At 40.3% G+C, this 21925-nt stretch overlaps 1 protein-coding gene across 3 annotated transcripts; it reads left to right on the plus strand.

The window, feature by feature from the left end:
• Window positions 1–386: 386 nt before the first annotated feature.
• lnx2b (ligand of numb-protein X 2b) lies at window positions 387–21694 on the plus strand. 3 transcript variants are annotated; one of them, XM_031745143.2, is made up of 10 exons: window positions 387–732; window positions 6964–7557; window positions 9812–9996; window positions 12760–12959; window positions 15591–16013; window positions 16564–16692; window positions 17597–17771; window positions 19336–19576; window positions 19684–19842; window positions 19940–21694. In XM_031745143.2, exons 2-10 carry the CDS (start codon window positions 7148–7150, stop codon window positions 20073–20075), a joined length of 2058 nt encoding a protein of 685 aa, XP_031601003.1. In that variant the 5' UTR covers window positions 387–732; window positions 6964–7147; the 3' UTR covers window positions 20076–21694. The 3 variants fall into 3 exon arrangements, with proteins under 3 accessions (XP_031601003.1, XP_031600924.1, XP_039475538.1); XM_031745064.2 differs by having other exon boundaries at window positions 390–732; window positions 9812–10005; XM_039619604.1 differs by lacking the exon at window positions 387–732 and adding an exon at window positions 5970–6075 and having other exon boundaries at window positions 9812–10005.
• The last annotated feature ends 231 nt before the right edge of the window (window positions 21695–21925 follow it).

A 21925-nucleotide genomic window follows, 5' to 3' on the forward strand; every position in this document is an offset into this window, starting at 1 on the left:
CACTGGGTTTTTATTACCAGCACACCAGTTTATATGTAAACAGACTGGCTGTTGGTGTTTTTTTGTTTTTGTTTTAGCATCCATGACCTCACACATCTAAAACTGAATGTTGCACTGTACAAAACTCACAATAACTGAGACGGATGCACTTTGAAAAAGTAAAAAGTTTAATTACTTGCATACTTTGTGTATTATCATAAAAAAAATAAATAAAAATAAAAAAGGTATGAATATGAGTCTATTTTTTAAAATACTGGGAGTATTTTTTCCATTTTGTCAAAGATGGATGTTTAATTACACCAGAGTCAGATATCAAAGAAAAATATAATGCTTTGGGGTGAGTTACTGCTTTGAAAGAGTGTTTTGTCTGCCAGGAAAGAGCGGGCTGTTATGTAAAACCTGCTGCCTTGGAAAGGGGGACGGTACTGTGTACACCTGCATGGACTTCCCTCCGGTGCTCAACCTCTTTTTGGTTCAGTGTGTTTGCTCGAAACTGGGAAAGACGCCCAGACGCCTGCAGGTTCAACTGCACCTGGGACGAGTCAACGGCTGCTATGTGGTAAAAAGAAAGAAAGAAAAGAAAAAAGTAGTTAATGAAAACCAGCTCGGGGGAGACACTGGCCACACTTTGTGCCGTTTTCATTTCGCTGCTGTCCGACTTCACAAAGACCTCGCTGTTCTAGCTTGCGACACGTCTGCTGCTGCTGCTTCCGGAAAACAACCTTCACACAGGTAAGACGAGTTTCGGCTTCAAATTCGGCAAATTCTCTTCGTTTCTGTCAACAAATATTATTGGTAGCCGTTGTAGTCTTTCTTTTACGGTTCATGTGAGCTCTCTGTTCGCGTTAACGAGTCTGAATTAGAGCGCACAATTCGCGCTTTCACGGAAAAGTAAGTCGCTCAAGGTGTGTAGCAGTTAGCGCTTTCTCCGCGGGGCACACACGGTGTAGCTGAAGGTGAAGCAATGTCTTCCTGCTCTCACTTTACCTGCCTCATTAACCAGTGTTTTGACCGATACCTATGAAGAGCTGCTTTTATTGCCCCCTCTGTCATTTGGATCTGTCAAGGTGGTGTTGTGATTAGGAGCTCAGCAACAGCCGTTGGTTGTCAATGGAGGGACAGTGAGTTATTTATGGTGGCAGTGACAACACGCACATCCAGGCAGCCAGCGTGGAAAATGATCGCAGATGCCCTTGTTGCTGTCACCGAGTGTCTGTTTTTTCATGTGCGAAGTGTCTAACTATGCAGAGAAAATGGTTATTTATTCAATCTGAAGGTGTTTGAAGTTTTTAGCCTGCTTTCCTTATTATTGCTATGAAATGTAAATTTCAGAGAGGAAATATTGTCCATAAAACAAAGATGAGCCACAATATTAAATCCACTGACCGGGTCTGTTAGTTATCATTTACTTAAATGTGATGTTCTGCTGGGAAACCTTGATTCATCCTGATGTTTTGAAAAATACCATGGACCTTAACTCTGTTTGATGTAAACCAACGGCAGCTGCCCCCCCAAGAAGTGCAACGCACCCTGCCACACAGCACTGCACACAGCATTTCTCGGGAAATTCCCAGTTTTTCACTAAAAAGCCTGTTAGCATTGACTAACCAACACTAAAAGGGTGTAATGTTTTGGGTTTTTCTTTTTTTTACCTTTTTAGCCTCACACAGTTTCTTCACCATCTTCTCAGCTGTAGTGCATACTCTGCTACATGTGCTGCACACGGTGGGGAGAGTAACTAAATTATGTTTTGTAAGAAAATAAGTTTTTGTTTGCAAAAAAATCTACGTTCATGTTTACCCTGATACCGGTATATCCTTCAGTGGTCTCTAGCCCTCAATAGGATCAGTCATTGCTAGCTAAAACCACAGAAGAACTCCAGATGTTCCATATCATATTGTTTTTTGTTTTTTGTGGCATGCGATCAAAACATGTCTACTACCCAGTAAACTACCATACAGTATATGACTTATATTATCTCAACAAATTATAATAAATGCACTGTAAAGAAGCCATTCTGCTTAAGAACCTCTTTCACCACTTACAAGCTGCAAAAGTGGCACAAACATTAAAACTTCACTATGTGTGCGTGGATCTTTTTGTATATTGATTGCAACACTCTCTAAGGGTTAAAGACCTTGCCACAGGTGTTGGTTGATTACCACATAGCTCTGGTATTTAACACTGACTGTGTGTTTGCCAGATCTCGATGAAGGTTTGATAGAGTTGATATGCGTTGATTTATCTTTTCTTGCAGGGTTGCTTCTGGAGTAAACTCGTTATTTTTAGTTTACAAATGGACAAAATGCCTCAGTGGGCCTGGTTTTTGTTTGTGCTATTGGAATTAAATTTTTACTGTTATAGTGTAATTGTGTGCAGCGGTGTTGTTATTGTAATGGCTTGAAACTGCTTTTGTTCTTTGATAGATTTCAGTTAAATAACTGTACGTCTTGAATCAAATACACAGGAATCTTATATTTGTGCCACTCCTGCTGTAAATCAATCCAGAGCAGATGATGCTTTTTTTTTATGCTGAGCTATAAGAAATTTAAAAAAGAAAGAAACTGTTGACAAAGTAAGTATCCTCTGCTGAGGATTTTTCATGGGGATTTTGTTCACGAATTACAGCCCCAGTTTTCTCTCTGTAATAACATAATGAAATTACAGACATATGTGGTGTTTGCTTGGCTGCTGTACACTGGGAGGCTTGCATGCCTTGTGCAAACAAGCTTGACCTCTGTGCGTGATTTGTGGTTATGAGGCTGGCTCCGCACCACACTGTGCACGAGTCTGCTTTGAGAATGAAACAAGCTTGGTTTTTATGTATGTTTGAGCCAAAGAGAAGGTAAACTGAGGAAGGCATTTTGGCAAATTATGGTTTTATTGTGCTGTTGGAAATGATTATTGATTTTGTCCACACACAGTAGATATGCAATGGAAATACTGGTGATTGTATTTAAAACAGAGGACTTTGCATCCTGTTGCTATAGCAGTTACATAAGATTTCTGAGAGACTGCTCAAAACACGTGGCGTTGAACTTTGATTATAAAGGAAATGTTAGATTCAATTTCAGTTCAAGACGCTCAAGAGAAGAAATAGTCCTTGCAATCAAAAAGTAAACTTTATTATGGATAATAAAGTTACTGAAAGCTAAGAGTTACAAACAAGGGAGTAAAACATACACACAGAGTAATCAGTCAGACTTCCACCATGGATGATAAGACATTTCTCCCTAGTCTCCTGGCATCCTGCTTATCTCACGTTACCTTGACCACTGGAATGATTCATCTTCTGGACTGAGGAAAAACAAGGCACTGTAGTTTTCTCAAGGAATTACAGGCTTCAGAACATATTCAAGTCGTAAGCAAAGATGTGGTTTAATCTCTGAGAAATGCTCGCCTGATGATTAAGAGTTATTCATGTCTGGGTAACTAATTCAATTAATTTTCCATTCCACGTGCGGTATTGTCATTTAATGCCAGACATTAATGGAAGGTAGAGGCAGACATGGCACACCTCCTGTCTCATGGACCTAAGAAATTACTGTCTAACATGGCCTCACCTGTGTTCACTGAGGGTGTGGCAGCACATGTGATTCACTCATATCAGCTATCAAGGCATGGGATTGGGCCCGGCTTTGAAGAAATGCCACCTCAGGTAATCCTCTAAAAGAGACCAGAGTACTCTCTAGGGCCACAGACACTTCCCTCGAAAGCTTACGCTGTCACATGATTACAAGGCATTTGATTTGGATAAGGAGTTCCCTGGTGCAGCCTTTCCTCTTTGGTTGACTCTTAACATATTTCACCATTTATTTCAAAACTGCTGGTTTCATAAGTGTGAGCTTTAATTTTCTTTTAAAGATGAAACTTTATCATTTCCACACCTCTAATACTGAAAACTTTAAAACTTAATAACACAATTTAAATGGATCAACTATGAAATATTAATTTGCTATAGAGACAAAAAACCCTTTTTTGTGCAGGGTTTCAAAGTGGGGTTTTTTCTGCTTTGACACTGGACATTTTAAAGAGATTAACACGCTTTGAAACCAAAGCAGTGCCTGCAGTTTGTAGCACTTTCTTACATTGGCTTCATTTTTCAGCCCTGGAGGTTGTCACTTGACCACATTATGCTGTAACTTTTTAAAAACTCTCCATTTCACGTGGAGATTCCCAAGAAAGACGAGTACTTTGATCTAGGGCTGCCACGATTAGTCGACTAGTCACGATTACGTCGACTATCAAAATCGTCGACGACTGATTTAATAGTCGATGCGCCGTTTGAAGCTTTGTAAGATCACAAAAGACGCAGGAATAAGTAGTAGGATTTAAGAGTGTAATAACGGACTGAAACAGAAGATGGCAGCACTGCATGTACAAGGATGCCAGCTGCCATTAAACCCCGAAGAAGAAGAAGAAGTAGCTCTGTCCCAGAATTCATAGCGTAGCCCAGCTCAGTTTCCAACAATGGCGGCAGCTAGTTAGTTTTAATATTACTGTTATTATTCTTTCTGGGTCACAAAATAAACGTTTAACATATTTTCAGGCGAGAATGTAACTGTGTAAACCTCAAATATCTGCTCAGTTTATCAAGACACCGCATATTTTGAAAAGCGCTCCGACGTTTTCGGAGACGTCTGTTACCCACCAGCTCGATAGCTAGCCAGGGGCAAGGCTCACTAGAGCCCGTGAGAACACCTGACTCCGGGCAAATTGTTTTCAAACCCACCGCCGTCTTTCGCTACTCAGGTTAAACATACGTAAGTCACTTAGATAACTTAAAAATGTTATTGTTTGGCTTTTTTAGTATTTTATTTGTTCCTGAGTAAATCGGTTTGGCTGAGATTAAAGTTTTTACTCAGCTGAATAAACCTCAAGCAGACAACTGATTATCAGAAGTGTGAGATGCTCCAGAATATACTCCGGTGTCCTGTTATATTTTAGATAGCAAGGAGTTTATTAAAGTTCACCGAAACAATCTGCAAATTTCATTAAAATTTAATGAACTATCATCTTGTCTTTATTTTTAGTTAGCACATATCTTAAACACTTAAAGCTGTAAGCTAATGATAGTTATATAAGAGCAGATGCATGCTGGTGCAATAAGCTGTACGTTTTTCGTCCAACGGATGCATGATCTGATTAGTCGACTAATCGCAAAAATAATCAGTGACTAGTCGACTATCAAAATAATCGTTTGTGGCAGCCCTACTTTGATCGAGGTCATGCTTTGTTTTTTGCTTTTTTTTAAAGGAACATCGTTTTTCAGGATGCTATATATCCTCCTATGAAGCCATGTTTAATGAGGGCGTGTTTGAATACAAAACCTTTCGGAAGCTCTCTAAGACTAGCTAGTGCATGTCACTGTAGCACAAATCAAATACACCTTTAATGTAAAGCCTAGCTGAGTTGTTACCTCTCCATTAATTCAGATGGTGGATTTTACTTTACCGTCATCCACCGAGTGATGTGTTTTCAAAGTAAATGGAGCGTAGCCTGGTTTTTACTGTGTGTGTCTCTGTGCTACAGTATCCTTGACCCCGATTCGTAACAGGAATGGGTATCACCTGTACAAAGTGAAGAAAGAGAAGGGAGAAGGCCTGCGTACATGTATATGGAGAGATGTTTGCACATATTTATAACCAGGCTTTTGTGTTTCCAATCATTCATTCAGCTACTGAGAGTACTTTACCTGTGGTAGTGCAACATCAGCAGTCTGAGCCACCAACCCCCAAACCTACGCACGCACTCGCATACGCACACACACACAGAGGCACTGATGATGGAGGCAGAACAACCATTTCTCCTTTCCTCTCATGGTGCCTAGTTATATTCAATTCCCCTCTGCATTCCTCACACCGGTGCAACTGGAGCTCATACACATCCACACTGATGCACATACACACACGTAGTCTCTCTCTCTCACTCTCTCACACACACACAGTCATTATTCTGACGGTCTGCTGGTGGGGAGGCAGGGTTCTGGTTTCATTCAGGCTTCAGGCAACTGCTAGAGCCTCTCTTTTGCGTGCGGTGGCTACTGGGCGCTTGACAGCAAAGATATCATCTCGGGTGAGTCGCTTCAATAACACTGAAGATAAAGCAGTCTTTTTGTGTCTGAAATCAGCGCTGCGATCACAAAGACAGGGGACCTGAACATAGGGACTTTATTGTGGTGGCTCATTTTGTCATTTTCTTATGTGCAAGAGAACATTTCTCTTTAGTTGATTTGCGTCAGTAAGATAAAGTCATGTATCTTATGGTGGTATTTGATGGTCGTTGTGGATTTCTTAGCCTTTCTGATAGTCCAAAGTATTCTGAAAGTAAATCAAGCTATTTTGCTAATCAAGTTAATAAAGCAGTTAATAAATAATCACTGATCATTTCCATCCGCAAACAAACTGTTTTGATGGATGATGTGTCCTCAGTGGTAGATTTCACAATATCCACCTCAGTATATTTGGTGTAATTTGTGATGTTTCTTCATTTGTTCTTATTTGGAGAGGTTGTCTAAATGTTTCTCCAAAGAATGCGTCTCTAATCAGTGCTCTCCTTATGAGAGGGAATTAAAAGGAGATTACGACCTGCACAAAGGGATAGAGACCACTGCCGTTTGGGTGCAAGGGGTCATTAGTGAAGGGGATTGCGTTTCTGCCCAGTCCATTCAGAATTCTTACTCCCGTGCGTGCTTTGCCTTTGTTCCTTCCCATTAGCAGAAGGTTGAATTTAGTCCATTTTCTTCTGGCTCATTTCACAGAGTTCAGCGCTTTCAGTGAGAAGCACTGTGACTTTTAGCTGAGATGAGAATTCCTTTTGTCCCTCAGGAAACTTGCTGAGAGGAAGCAGCTGTAGCTTGCTGCCATATTGCTGCAGCTTTGTGGATTTGTCATTTCCTGTGGAGCTGCCCAGTTTAAGTAGGAATGGTCTGCTGTACACTTAACCGTGTTTCTCTCTCAACAGAGAATCAACATGAAGATGTGGAGATAACATTTTCGACTCTGGATAAACTGCTTCACTGCTGGAGTGGGTTTGGCTGTGGAAATGCAAACGTAGACTTATGAAATATACTAAAAGAGTTTGTGAGGAGATAAGAGCGCGCTGATCCTTTCCAGACACAGAAAACTGGACTGAGCTCTCTCAGATAATGGCTGCAACAGAAACCAAAGTTACCGGCAGCGGCAGCAGCACTGTGGGCCTGTCGTGGGCACGCGTCTGTAAGGAGTGCGGCCAGCAGCATGACAGCCAGGACTCCCACTTGTACGAGTACCAGGATGAGGTGGACGATGAACTGGTTTGCCACATTTGTCTGCAGCCTTTACTGAAGCCAATGGACACACCGTGTGGCCACACTTACTGCTTTCATTGTTTGAGCAACTTTTTGAAGGAGCAGGACTTCTGCCCTGTGGATCGCCAGCGGCTGCAGTTAAATCAGTGCCGTCCCTCCAGCCTGCTGGTCAGAAACCTGCTGGACAAGTTGACGGTTATGTGCCCACACTGTGTGGACTGCCAGCAGATGATGCAGCGCTGTGAATTGCAGCCTCATCTGCACAACAGGTAAGACTCAGTGGGATGCTGACTGTGGATACTGTTTGACCTTCACAGTTCTAACACATGAAACTCTAAATCTTCTATTATGAGTATCTTATGACGACATTATACGCAGTGCAATAGTTTTACCTAGTTTTCCTTCATTTTGAACCATCTGCCTGCTTCAGACAAAGGTTGTAGTTTATGATGGTGTTTATTTAATGTGTCCTATGTTATATTCATGTTCATCTCTGATGCCTTCTTATGTAAACTACCAGCAATCTAACTCATCGGTCATGTGGTTGTCACAAGAACTGTTTAACTTTTTCAGAAATATTTGCTTTCTTGCTTTTTAGGCAAGAGTTAAGACAAGTGTTGAATGGCTGTTTACTCAATCTGAAGCTACAGCTGGCTTTCGTTTAGTTTAGCCTAGCTTGAAGACATCTAGCCTGTCCACCTTGCAGAACTGCGGAAACTGTTTGTTAATCTGACAGTTGATGTGTAAAGTGGCCATATCACAGATTTACAGGGGGATTCATGTGACAGATTAAAGATTTATTGCAGGCTTGTTAATTAGTAAGCTGACTAAGTGCAGGAAGGCAGTTTCTTTCTTTTTTTTTTTTTTTTAAGCTTTGGACAGAGCCACTTAAATTTGTTCCCTTTTTCCAGTCTGTCGATTAAGCTGTTATTTATAGCCTCATATTTGGCTTACAGGCACGAGTATTTTAGTTTATCATTCTTGTCGAAACGACAACAAGAACAAAAACTTAGATAAACACAAGATCTGCAGGGTTTTGTGAGAAAATTCTGATTACTTTGCAGGAAAAAAGAAAAGAAAAACATAACGTCTATAGGTGTGTTTTTGTACGGTGGCCTTGAGAGGTCAAACGTGCTCAAGCTTAAGAAAACGCACAAACCACAGTGGAAGTTGAATAAAATACAACAGAAATAGAAAAGATGCAGCAAAAGCTATTTAAAAATAAAAAGTGACAAGCTAACAGTAAACGGCTAATAGCAAACACATATCTACAGTATTATATGAATCATGTGTTTAAACCGCATATCGCCTGCATCTTTTTCTCTCTTGCAACACAGATGAATCCTCAAACACCAAAAGTGCAAACCTTTGCATGTTTTGGTTTCTGTTACATTTGCACCTGGTCCGTCATGTTATTGTGTCACATAAACACTCCTGTTGTATTTTGTGAGATTTGATGTTTTTCTACTTCTTGTCATGTTTTTTTTTTTTTTTTCTATATCCGCTGTGGGTTTCTTTTTTCTATTTTAGTCATGTTTCCATTTGTTGGTGTTTTCTTAACTCGCAGTCCGTTTGATCTTTCAGGGCCACCATAGCTGTGTCCTCTTTGAAACTCTACCAGCTAATGCTGGTAGCATAGTTCGTCTGTGAACACACAGCTGTGTAGTTATTGAGTTCAATACGGGGCACAGGTCACTCTTCTTGTTTTCACATGGAGAGTGTGGTGCTTATCATCCAGTGGCCGCCATGACGCAGTCAGTTGTGGGAGGCAAATTAGCTTGCTGCAGCTTCTCTTTGCAAACAGTGAGGAGGCAAAGTTCAGGCATGAAGACCAGGCACCGGTTCCAGCACAGGCTTAATCAGATTCAGCCTGTCTCAACAGACACTCTGCAATGCAGAGAAATCTGCATAGTGCTTCTCCTCTGGTCTCTTTGCTCTCACAAAACACATTTAACATTGAATTTTGTTCCCTGAGTTCATTTTCAGCCGTTCCTGTACACGTACCTATAATATTTTTCATTATTTTCACTTGTATGTGAATACAGCTTCAAAGGTTGGATCTCCTATTAAATGTGGCCAAACGTCAAATGAGGTAATCACATGTATAATTAATTCCTTTGAGCCAAAAACGTCAGACAGCTGTAATGCTCAGTTTTGTTTTTTTTACTGTCAGATCTGTATGATGCCAACGGGAGGGGATTTCCTTGGTGTTGTAATCTCTACAGCTCTGGTCTTGAACACAGCTTCATCACCTAACTGCTCTTCAAACCTTGTTTTTGATGAGCAGCTAATTAGAGGAAAGTTGTTTTTTAAAGGGAAGGGATGGAAGGAAAAGCAGCTTGTTTCAGACAGTGGATGGACTGATGGGCTGCACAGCATAAGGGAAATGAGAATTGTTTGGAAAGATACTCTAGTAAAGCTGTAGCCCCAAATTGGAATAAAAGATTCTCTTTAAACTCCTTTTAACATCACTAATTCACCCACTTACTTGTTAATGTTCTTCATACTTCTGTCAATCCTCAGATGTCCTGTTTTTAGAAGACTCAGAGAGGAAGCAGAGAAGAGGAAGAGGCCCTCATGGAATGAATTAAAGGGACGTAAGGGTGACGGAGAAGGGTCTGGAGATGCGAAACACTCAGCAACACTGTCTCGAAATTCAACCCGGGATCAGCCCGAGCCTGGGCTCATTAATCCTGCCTATGAGGAAGGTGAGGAAGGTATGGAGTTATTTTATTATTTTAAAACCCGCCATTTCTCAGGGTGTGCGTTAGAACAGTACCAAATAATCTTTATAGAAGCTTCTAGGCTTAACAGGAGTATTTCCAGTTGGTGGGGTGATTGTCAGGGCGCACACACTATTTGCTGCTTTTAGCCTTTAAGGGTTTGATTTTGTCTGTCTCAGGTGAATCATCAGCCTGGCTGTAGGAACATGTACCAGCTCACACACAGTTTAACCAGACAGTTGCATCATGGGTGGGAAATACCCTGAAAGCAACTTGCAAGCCGGTATCACCGACCAAAGTTCAGTAAAACACAGTTGCCAGGCAACTGGTACCAGGTGTCCACAGTGAAGTTTATATTTGTGCAACTATAATCTGTCATTAGATTTTTGAAAAAGCTTTGTTAAAATCTCAGCAGACTCATAAATCTAGAATGATGTTAGATATGTTTAGTAATGCCGTCCCAGCATAAAGACTTCATCATGTTGATTCATCCAGGCTTCACCATCTTTGCCGCTAGTAAAATTCATAGCTTCCTAACTGAATGGGAGCAAATACATTGGTAGTATTGCTGAGGAGTAAGCATGTAAGTACTTGTATGGTCTGTGTGTATGCACAGGCCATTTCCATGGAAGAGCGAGGCTGTGCGGTGCGGCAGAGCTTGCGCTATCTCACTGTTATAATCACAAACTCAGGTCCACTCTGCGTCACTCTGTTTCCTTTTCATGATACTCTTCAGTGCATCCCGGAAACACAAATGACACAGATTTACTGGTTTATGCCATAGTGTGTCATTCCATAAATGCCTTTCCATGTAAGTATCTATGGGAAAAGAGACATTTCTAAAATTTTGGTGAGGACGGTGTTTTTCTCACCAAAATGTCTTGCTGGGAGTTAAAGGAGACGATCATATCTGTCTCTGCATTCAGGAAAAAAGATGGGCACAGGATATGCTCAGCTTATCTGAACACAAACATAAGAAAAAATGCTCCTACAGCCTGCTCTTCACGCTTTGGGTTTTCTGTGAATTTTGCAGCAACAGGAAGATTATTCAAAGTTTGGATTCTATTTCTGTAGAGCTCTTTTAAAGTATGAGTCAACTAACAGTTGATTACTACATTGATCCCTTTATATGTATACAGGCTATAGTAATGTTTAACCTAAACAACTGACCAACACCATTATTAACACTTGTGGTACATTATATGGCGACCATATAAAGTACTCCCTCTGAGAATTTGCACACATCTGCAAATTCAGAAACTGAGGCAATGATTAATATCATTCTCACCAAAGTTGCCAGACATACACAGGAGGCATCTGGAGTACTGAGCAGGGCAATCACAATCTACTGACATGGAGGTGCACGTCAGGTCCAGGGTAGATTTAAGTATAAATCCCCTGTAACTTAGTTGTGCTTAATAGGGTGTTTACTGAGCTTGTGACATCGCTAGAAAAGAGGTGATGGGGTAAGAGGCATCTTGAAATGTGTAAACAAGCTATCAGTGTATCTGAGCTAACTTTATGCGAGGTGAAATAGAAAGTGAATATGTGTGCTTTAGAGTAAGAGCATGTGGAAAGCTACAGACAGCATGGATGAGTGGACGTTATGCCCCGTGTCCACCTGAAGAATGCATGTGTCGTTGATGCATTGCGCTGTAGTGTTTTGTGAGACAACTGACTTTTACAAAGACTCGAACAGACCCTCGCATAGTCACAGGCCATTAATGTGTTGAAGGGTGTAGTCTGTTTTTGCTTCCAAATAGTTTCTGGAGTCACTTGTCACTGTTTAGATTGCATCTGTTATTTTCTTCTGTAGTTTCAATCAATGAAAATGTTTGCATGCTGGGTGTATGAAATAAATATGCACTAAGCTTCCAATTTCTGTGGTTTTAAAAGGTACGCTGCTGGCACTGCAAGTGCTAAATAGCTTATGTTCACTGAATAAAGAATTTTTTTTTTTTTTTTTAAGAAAAGGTTTTTATTGAACAGTGTCAAATATTTGCATGTTGAGTGTGAAGGCATTATGTGTTTTAATATGAATCACTTTTCCTATTCACTGCCTTTCAGGCAGCCTTACGAGACTTGTTTAGCAGGTTTATATCACGAGGACAATGAAAATATTATTAAACGGTCAGCACAATTCATGCTCCTTTATAGCCTCTTTCCCTCCCCTCATCCTCTGTCCTAATGGCAGTGTCCCATTTGATGATCCAAGCCTGGGTTTTATACACTGAGCAGGTTTTGTTTATGCTAACAATTTACTTGGATGTCGTGTTGAAACATCCTGCAGGGAATGAAAACAATTTAAAGTGCTGGTGTGAATCTTTTAGTGTTTTGATTTGACATTGAGTTCTGGTGTGTGAATAAATATGTTATAGCTGTATTTTTACACCACTGAATTGAACCAGCTTTGCCTTTTCTGTTGTGTTTTTGGATCTATAGAAGTGTGACACTTCAGTAAAGTGAGGATTGAATTTGTTTAACTTGTGGGTGAGTTACCATATTTGGAAGATAAGAACAGTTTACAAAGATTAAAAAAAAAAAAAAGCATAACTAATCAGAGTCAAGATGGACTCCAAACAGTTCAAACTCGTATGATTATATCTGTTTGTTTCCTTCTTTCTGCTGGTGTTCCTGCATCGGGTATTTTACAAGGTTCATTCCAGTGAAAAAGAGGAGAAAACTGGGAGTAAACAGGATATACAGCCATGTTTATTATTGTTGCTTTTCTTTTTCCCTCTCCTACAGACAACAACTCTCTGCGGTCCAGTCTGGTGGCCGAGGCCACTGTGGTGGAGCTGATCAGAGATGAACCCGGAGAGGAGCTGGGCCTTCGGATCGTGGGGGGGAAAGACACACCGCTGGGAAACATAGTCATACAAGAAATTGTGCGGGACTCAATAGCAGCTAGGGATGGCAGGCTGGCACCAGGAGACCATATTTTAGAGGTGAGAGGAAACAAAAACGAGGGAAGAGCTGGGATTAAGTCGTATTCAGCTGTTATTCAGCGTTGGGATTTAGAAATCTCGTGTCATGGCATAGCGTGACAGTTGAGGTCAAAAGGGTTTTGCACACAACACCTTATGACTACTTCTCATGGTATTGTAAACACAGTGCTCGTTGGAGGGGGTGGGAAAGTAGACATTCAAGATAAACAAGTTTTGTCTCCGTGGCAACAAGGCGTGGTTAATATTACCTGGCACAAGTGCGTCATGTCAGCTTGAGCAACTTTACCTTGTTGGTGTAACTGACTAACCCACTGGCTTTCACTTTAATAGTATTCAAACATTAAGGAGGAACTGCGTTTGGTTTCCGCAGAGAATAATGGGAGTGCAGAATATCAATAACAAGAATAATCCACATCCGATTTCTGCCCTCACATTGCTCTGAAATAAATTTCCTGTGAAATACATTTTAGCTTTTCCTCTAAAGCTAAGCAATCCCAGACCTGGAAATGAAAACAAAAACCGTACCAGAGAGCTTTCAGGATGCGAAACAATCGCTTCCTTTGTTTGTGAACATAAAAAGATGATTGAAACAACAGATTTTTGTTGCGGCCTATTCTTAGATTTGTGAGGCAGACTTCAAACAGAAGAGACTTGGAACTAATGTTTACGTACCTGTGATAATCTTGATTATTTTATTAAGAGGACAACGAAACTAAAGTGTAATGTCCATCCTTCTCCTTTCGCTTCTCCAGTTCAGGGCTAACACTGAGAAACAGACAACCATTCACACTCACATTTATAGCTCCCGCCTAATTAGAATCCCAAGTTAACCTAACATGCATGGCTTTTGGACTGTGGGAGGAAGCTCGAATTTCCAGACAGACCCCAAGCAAGCACACGGATAAAGTTGCTGTTTGCCACCAGGCAAGGCAGGCAACTGCTTGGGGGCCCAGGCCAGTGGGGGGGCCCCTGAGGGCTGATAAACTTTAAACTACAGCAATAATGCACAGTTTGTAGTGACAGTATGAGAGGCCTGAGCCTCCCTTAGGCGTCCCCACCTGACTGCAGTCACTCCCTTTTCAAGTGGCATGAATGATTGTGTTTAAACAAACCTAATGACAACAATTTAAATTGAGGGGAGGATTCCTGCTGCAAGTGAAAAAAGAAAGAAGAAAAAAAGTTAAACAGTAGAGCAGATAACACTGATTTCAAAAGTAATACTAATTTTGCTCTCTTTTTTTTAATTTTTTTTTTTTATTACAAATGGCAATTGTAAACACGATCCAGATGTTTTTCCTATCTGTGCATCCTTCAGTTCAGCCAAATAGCAACAAAACATAACAGGTTTTGTGGAAAAAAACATGCTCTGCTTATTTTGGTATGAAATTGGACAACCAAGGGAAAAATAAGTCTGGTTTTAATGTTTTCAGTGGCATGGAGGAAGCCACAGAATGGCTTTGTGGCTTCTGTTTAGTCAATATTTCTGGATACAGTTCAAAAACTGCATCATTTATCAGATACCCTAACCTGCCATCAGCCATGAGACCTGCACCACATTCAGATGAAATGCCACCGCTCATTTTTTCAGCTGATGAGAGACGAGCGCGTGATGGTGTTTTGTCTCCAGATGCACAACATTCTAGTGATGAGGACTTTGAAGTTTACTCGCAGTTATTTACTCTGAGTTAAATGACTTAATATGAGATTCGGATGTTCCAAAGGAAGCAACTGAGTGGCTTGGGTCTAGACTGAGTGAGGAAAAACTTCCTGACTACAGGAAAAAAAATGTCTTTTTTACTGGAGATGATTTATTTGAATTTTAGGAGCGGGACCGCACCTCATGCCATTGCCCTTCTGCTTCTCTGTCTATATATGGCATCCTGCATGGCTCCCCCCTCTCTTTTCAATTAATTTACCTCACAGTAGTATATAGTGATCTGCCGCCAGTTTACTCCATCTCCAGGATGTGATGAGAAGAATCATCTTCCTTCATTGAAATGGATATTGACTTTCTTTATTGCGTTCATGTTGCGGGTGTTTTGGGTGTGTTGGGTTGTGAGTACGATGCAGATGAGTGCAGGCTGTTCATTGACAGTTCAAAATCCAACCTAAAATGTATTGTACTGCATCCATGTCAGTTGGTCTTTCTGTCCAGCCGTAAGAAACTTATGAAAATAACCAAATTGTGTTAAAGAAGCTGAAACACAATGAGCACAAATGGGCCACCTGTGAAAAGAAAACTGTACAGAATTGGTACTTTTGAGCTCAGAGTCATTGAATTAGGTCTCGTCAACTCTTTTCTGGAAAACAGAAATCGTATTTTTAATGCAGGGCGTTGTATTGTGGGGCAACATGGTGGTTAGTACTATTGCCTAACAGCAAGAGGAATCCAAAATCTGGCCGTGGAGTTTGCATGTTCATCTTCTTGCTGTGGCAACCATGCTAAATAGCATAAAAGCCTGATATGACAAAGCTTTATTTCTAAGCACATCAAATTACACCACCGTCAAGAAAGGTTGATCTCTTTTATGCTTGACAAATAACTGTACACAGTGAAGGCAGGTAATGTTTGCGCTCAGCTGCTTTATCAGTGACGGTGTTGTTTCTCCTCTTTGTGGTGTCGTGTTCCAGGTGAATGACATCAGCTTGGCTTCAGTTCCCCACACTCGGGCCATCGCAGTGCTGCAGCTGCCCTCCCTCCTCAGGCTCACCGTCATGCAGGAGAAAGGTTTCAAATTAAGGGATCAACGCTCAGACCAAAACCAACCCACTTCCACCGGCTCCCCGCGCTCTCTCAGTCCCCATAGCAACGCTACCTCCAGTACCAACCCTGGTACAGTCCTGCAGGTGACGCTAGTGAAGAGTCAGCGCACAGAGCCGCTTGGCATCAAACTCATCCGCAAATCAGATGAGAGCGGGGTTTTTATCTTGGACCTGCTGGCTGGTGGTTTGGCAGCCAAGGATGGAAAACTGAGGAACAATGACAAAGTTTTGGCCATCAATGGACATGACCTGAGGCATGGGACACCTGAAAGTGCAGCCCAGATTATACAGGTAGATTACAGACTGCACCCTTATTTCTTAAATAAACAAAGTTAAGATGCTGTTTAAAGTAAGTAAAAAGGACTTGCACATCACAAAAGTTATTCATGTCACTTGAAAAAGTGACATCAACATTATTATTGAGCAGCCCTTAACGTACAGTGTAAAGTGCCTTGAGGCAAATGTTGTTGTGATTTGGTGCTATATAAAGAAATGTTGACAACATTTTGGGACACAGGTTGTTTACAATGTGTACAGAAGCCAACACCTTCAGATGTTGTCAGATTAAAAGACAGGAAAGAAGCATCTGTTAGTATGTTTATTATGGACTCTGTCCCCAGCAAGTCTCTACAAGTCATAATACATCTAAAATTTCTACAGACCAAAGGCACCCAGGAGGGCCATCAATCACAGCATGGAAAATATATCCTAGGTGATAGTTAGTGGACCAGACATGCAAAACCCTCAATATAAACACCACCTGGCAGAGGAATTCATAATAGGAGCTTTGTATGAAATTTGTTTTTGTAAAATCATTTGCTTTTATTCTTTGTGCCAACAGGCCAGTGAGATGCGTGTGAACTTTGTGGTGATGAGATCTGCGGAGGCTCAAGAGGAAGGAGGAAGCAGCAGAACATCCAGGAGGACGCCTGAGCCGCAGTACTTTAGACGCCGGTCCACCTACATGAAGGTAACGCACAAACCGTTTCCTCCCAAGTCGATCCTCAAACTGGAAGTAATTGGCCCTTGTTTGTTTTTGTTTTTTTAGTTATATATTTTATATCCATGTTTCCAGGTGGTTTCCAGCTGTTGTCTTTTAACACCGCAGCATTGGTCGCAGTGTCTTACAAACTTTGCATGTTTATGTTTACACAGCGTAATTGTGACGTTCACTCCTGTGTCGCTCACACTCAGTTGTACCATACACTGTGAATGGAAAGAACAGCAACCCCCCGTTTGAGGGGTGAGAGCAGACACCTGCAATGGTGAGCAGAGATAAAAGCCCTTCTCTGGGGCCTCCCTCTGGCCTGATCAAAAGGCCCCGGGTGCTGCTCGCTCTGCCGCTACGGGGCCACTGTCTTGTTGTTTTTTGGCCGTTTCTTTGCGAGGCAGAGGATCAAAGCTGGTAACAGTTAGCTTTCGCCTGCAGAGTCGAGCCTTTTCGTCTTGCTGGGGGGAAGGGGGGGGGTTCCCTGCTGTGGAGAGGAAGAACCCCCCACCTTCCCCAAGCTTCCCTTCTGATGCTTTACAGACTCCAGAGAGCCACAAGGAGACTGGTTGAAGTTGTCATTTTCCACACATCTTTTCCAGTACGAGAGCGTAGTGCTGAACTTCACACGTTCCCTCTGCCCTTACCTCTCAGCTCCATCTCAGATGTTTCACATTTGTTTCTACAAGTGGTTTTGTAAGGGGGATCCATTAAGTCAGTGATCCTGGAGAGAATGTGATTAGCTGGCATGTTAGGCCAAACGAAAAAAGGTTAACTCCTGTGGAGAAAACGTGAGATAAAGGACATAAATTTAAAAATCCATACAATGAAGATGGTCAATATGTTTCTTATTGCTTGGTATTAATGTGTCTCATTGTTTCCATAGGATCCTCCAGGTGGATTTTCTAGTCAGGAGAAGACTGTGAGTCTGAAAAAGGAGCCTCGGCTTTCCCTCGGCATCACGATCGCCGGAGGGAGGGATTGTCGCAGCCGTCTACCAGTTTACATCACAAGTGTGCAGCCTGTAGGCTGTTTGCACCGAGATGGCACCATCAAAAGAGGTACAAACCACAGGAATAAAAAGAGTGTTTTTGTCTTTGTAACGGGGCATTTGGTTTAACTCATTTTGGTGTTCCATAAAAATATATATATATATATATATATATATATATATATATATATATATATATATATATATATATAGTACTCTTTGTATATAGTAACCATTGTCCTTAATGTAAATATGTAAGAAAAATTGTGTATGTTTCTGTTCTGTGTCCTGTGTACTGTTTGTTTGTATATGTGTCTTTCTGGCTGCTGTTACAACCAAATTTCCCCTTGTGGGACAATTAAAGGATTATTCTATTCTATTCTATTCTCTCTCTCTCTCTCTCTCTCTCTCTCTCTCTCTCTCTCTCTCTCTCTCTCTCTCTCTATATATATATATATATATATATATATATATATATATATATATATATATATATATATATATATATATATATATATATATATATATATATATATATATATATATATATATATATATATATATATATATATATATATATATATATATATATATATATATATATATATATATATATGTGTATATATATATGTATATATATATATATATATATATATATATATATATATATATATATATATATATATATATATATATATATATATATATATATATATATATATATATATATATATATATATATATATATATATATATATATATATATATATATATATATATATATATATATATATATATATATATATATATATATATATATATATATATATATATATATGTATATATATATACACACACACACACACACAAAAAAGGGAGAGTGCAATCATAGTCTCACTTACGTGCTATTGCAGTTGTGTGCGTGCACACACACATACACGGTGCACAAAACAGAGGTTATAAACTAAAGTGCAGAGTAAGACTTGTTTACGGTTGAAAGAGCACTACAAGAGTCAATTATGTTTGATTAATAAACGTAAACTCTGGGTCATCTGTACAGGCTACACAGCAACTTTAAGGATAAAAAACTATTTTTAAACACATCATAAACAGGCATGCATGATTACAGTCATGTGGGATCTTTTTTGGCCGTCCCTGGACCTCCAAGACCATCCATGCCATCAACACTGTACAGAATAAATTGAACGTCTTTTCTGTCCACTGATTAATAATTTAGTAAGCCAGTTTTTGTAGAGATAGTTGGACATAAATTCAATCAATTAAGCCTTTAACGAAAACAAAATTACAAAGTATTTTAATAAATAAGTGTAAAGATTTTGGGAATGACAGCTCTGTTTGAAAATCCACTACAAAAGTACAGGAAAGGGGCAATTTTCCTTTTTTTCCTGCCTCTTTTCCAGGATACATGCTGCTCAAGGACCATTAAAACTGAGAGGATGTGTCCTAAAATAGAGACTTGACTCTGACTTCTTTAAGAGTTGCTCTTTAAATATTATATCCATCCCACACTTTGTCTGTGGCTGAACTGACATCTTGAAAAAGTCACTTTAAACACAGAGATAATTTTAACTGAACTGGCGCTGTCCTTGTTAACATCATCTGTATTTCTTCAGGTGATGTTCTGCTGAGCATCAACGGTGTCGATTTGACTCAGCTGACCTACAATGAGGCCGTTTCTGTGCTGAAGGCTCAGACAGCTCAGTCCCAGGTGGTGCTTCGTGTCATTCAGACTCTGTCTGAGGAGTCAGAGGAGGACACCGAGGCTAACAATGACGACCTCGACATTGCTGAAGACTCACGAGATGACACCCTCAACTGGACCCCGCTGTGGACTCGCTGGCTGGGATTACCAAGGTAAAGCCAACACAATATAATCATTTACATCAAAGCCCTAGTGCTGTTTGAGCTGTTATCGCTTTTATGTGAAAGAGCTGACTCTGACTCGTGACTTGTTTCTTCAGTCACATGCACTGGTGCCGAGACATCGTCCTGCAGAAGACCAACAACGAGAGCTGGGGCTTCAGCATCGTAGGGGGTTATGAGGAGAGCCACGGGCAGCAGCCGTTCTTCATCAAAACCATCGTGCCTGGAACACCGGCTCACTTTGATGGACGCCTCAAGTAAGTTAACCACATTTTGACTCCCATGTTACATCATCCGCTCCTGCATCTTTTCGGCACTGACCCCGTTAACAAAAATGTCCCGTGGCTTTCTCAGGTGTGGTGATGAGATAGTGGCGGTGAACGGAGCTACAACTGTGGGAATGAACAACTCCTCTCTCATCCCAATGCTCAAACTACAGAAGAATAAAGTCACGCTGACTGTGGTGTCCTGGCCGGGGAGTCTAGTATAGCAAAGCTCACGTGCTCATTCTGTGATCTCCTTTCTTTCTTTACTGGGAACCTCACTGTCCCTTCCACGCGTAAACCGTTTGAGATTTTTGAGGTCATGTCATACAGAAGATGCGTGTTCTTCAAAACCATCCCATGTACAATAGATGATTTTCCATAGATGGACTGTTTTTTGCGATATTTTCGTTTAATAATGATGACAATCCATGAATTATGTGCTATAGACAAACTGGAAGGATTCGTTTTTTTGGAGCGTCTTTCTGATCCCATTTTAAAGTTGTATGTATATTTTTAGCGTATCTGCCTAATCTTTTATTTGGTAGTGATTACATCTTAGACTGTGTATAAAAATGTAGCTTTAGGGTCTGCAAAGTGAAGCTAATGCAGAAGTGCCTTCTTTCTAATGACCAGCAGGGGACGACTTTGTTGGTTGCAAAAAGACATCCCGTTGTACAGAAGTCTATGGGAAGATGCCCCCTTTTCTATAACCTCAATAAACATTTTCCTTATGAGTTTATGATCTCCGTTGCTAGTTTTATGCCTTAATGAATATAGCATGATGTTCATCTTGTAAGTTATCTTCTTATTTGGAGTCAAAAAGGACGATAAAGCAGGGAACACTTTAGAGTAGACCTGCCTTGTGACTGACAAGTGACTGAATGTGGAGCGTCCTGTGGATTTTCAGTCGGATCCTCACCTCGCTCGTCACATCCAGTTATAAAAACCCAATATGGTGACCGCTATCCCCCTCAGCTCGAGTCTACACAATGGGACTACGACACAACGGCTGCATCTATCCCTTGTATACAGCCTATGGATGGTATTAGATGTTAAGTGATAATGAACATATGTACATAGTTGAATTGCGTTATTGTTAACAATATGCTGACACCAAATATTTCAGGAAGGTGAATTCAATTGACATTTTGATGCAAAATTAGCATCTACATGGAGAATCTCAGCAGTGAGATTTTTTTTTTCTTGGACAAAACTAATTTTAAAGGGTTTTAAAATGTCAGAAATATTTGAAGTCTACATCATGACAGTAAAGATCACGATTCTTTACTTAACAAATATGTGTAGACAGTTTAGTCAGCATTGCGTTGGTAGGGGTTGGATCAGGTTTATTTCCTGTAAGCTCTTAACAGGAAACTTTGACTTGTGTTGTGAAACTCTTAAGCTGGTTTAAAAGAAGCTAATAGATTATGTGACGAATGTTGAGTTTTAATCGAAACTTTTTAATCTGTATTCACTGAATATGTGTATGTATATCATCTCTCTGTTTCTTTCCAAATGATAAAGTTGCTCATAATGAACGAGTTTAATAAGCAGGTGCCTCGTAGATATCGAAGGACAAACCAAAATCTATACTTGCCTTAAATTTTTTGCTCCACCAAAAATGTGTTTTCCTCATTATTTGTTCTTCTCATTATTTACTGTTTGTGGAAATTCAAAGCCTTGCTCTGATATATGTGTCGACACATTCCCAGTGGCCTTTGTTGTATCTTTATAGATGCGATACCTGTTGGAAAAACTATGGATGGCTGTAAAATTTACGGCAGGTAATGTCTGTATTAGCCTGTCCACCGTTTCATTATGTTCAATAAAATCATGAAATCATTCCGTCTTTCTGTTGTGAAGGTTCTGTACACTTTGGGCTTTTGGGGAGGAATGTTAAGTGTAGTAAAGGCACAGCTTTACAAGCCACCGTTTATTTATTCTTGATGATGGATGGGTAGTTTAGAGGGGATTTTAAATACACCAGTATTCACAGAAGAAGGGTGCAAATGTTAGAAATAATTTATTGCAGTTAGTCATGTTCGAAATCCTTGGCTGGACAGTTTATTAGCCT

The sequence above is a fragment of the Oreochromis aureus genome, linkage group 2 (assembly GCF_013358895.1).
Source record: "Oreochromis aureus strain Israel breed Guangdong linkage group 2, ZZ_aureus, whole genome shotgun sequence".
Lineage (NCBI taxonomy): Eukaryota > Metazoa > Chordata > Actinopteri > Cichliformes > Cichlidae > Oreochromis > Oreochromis aureus.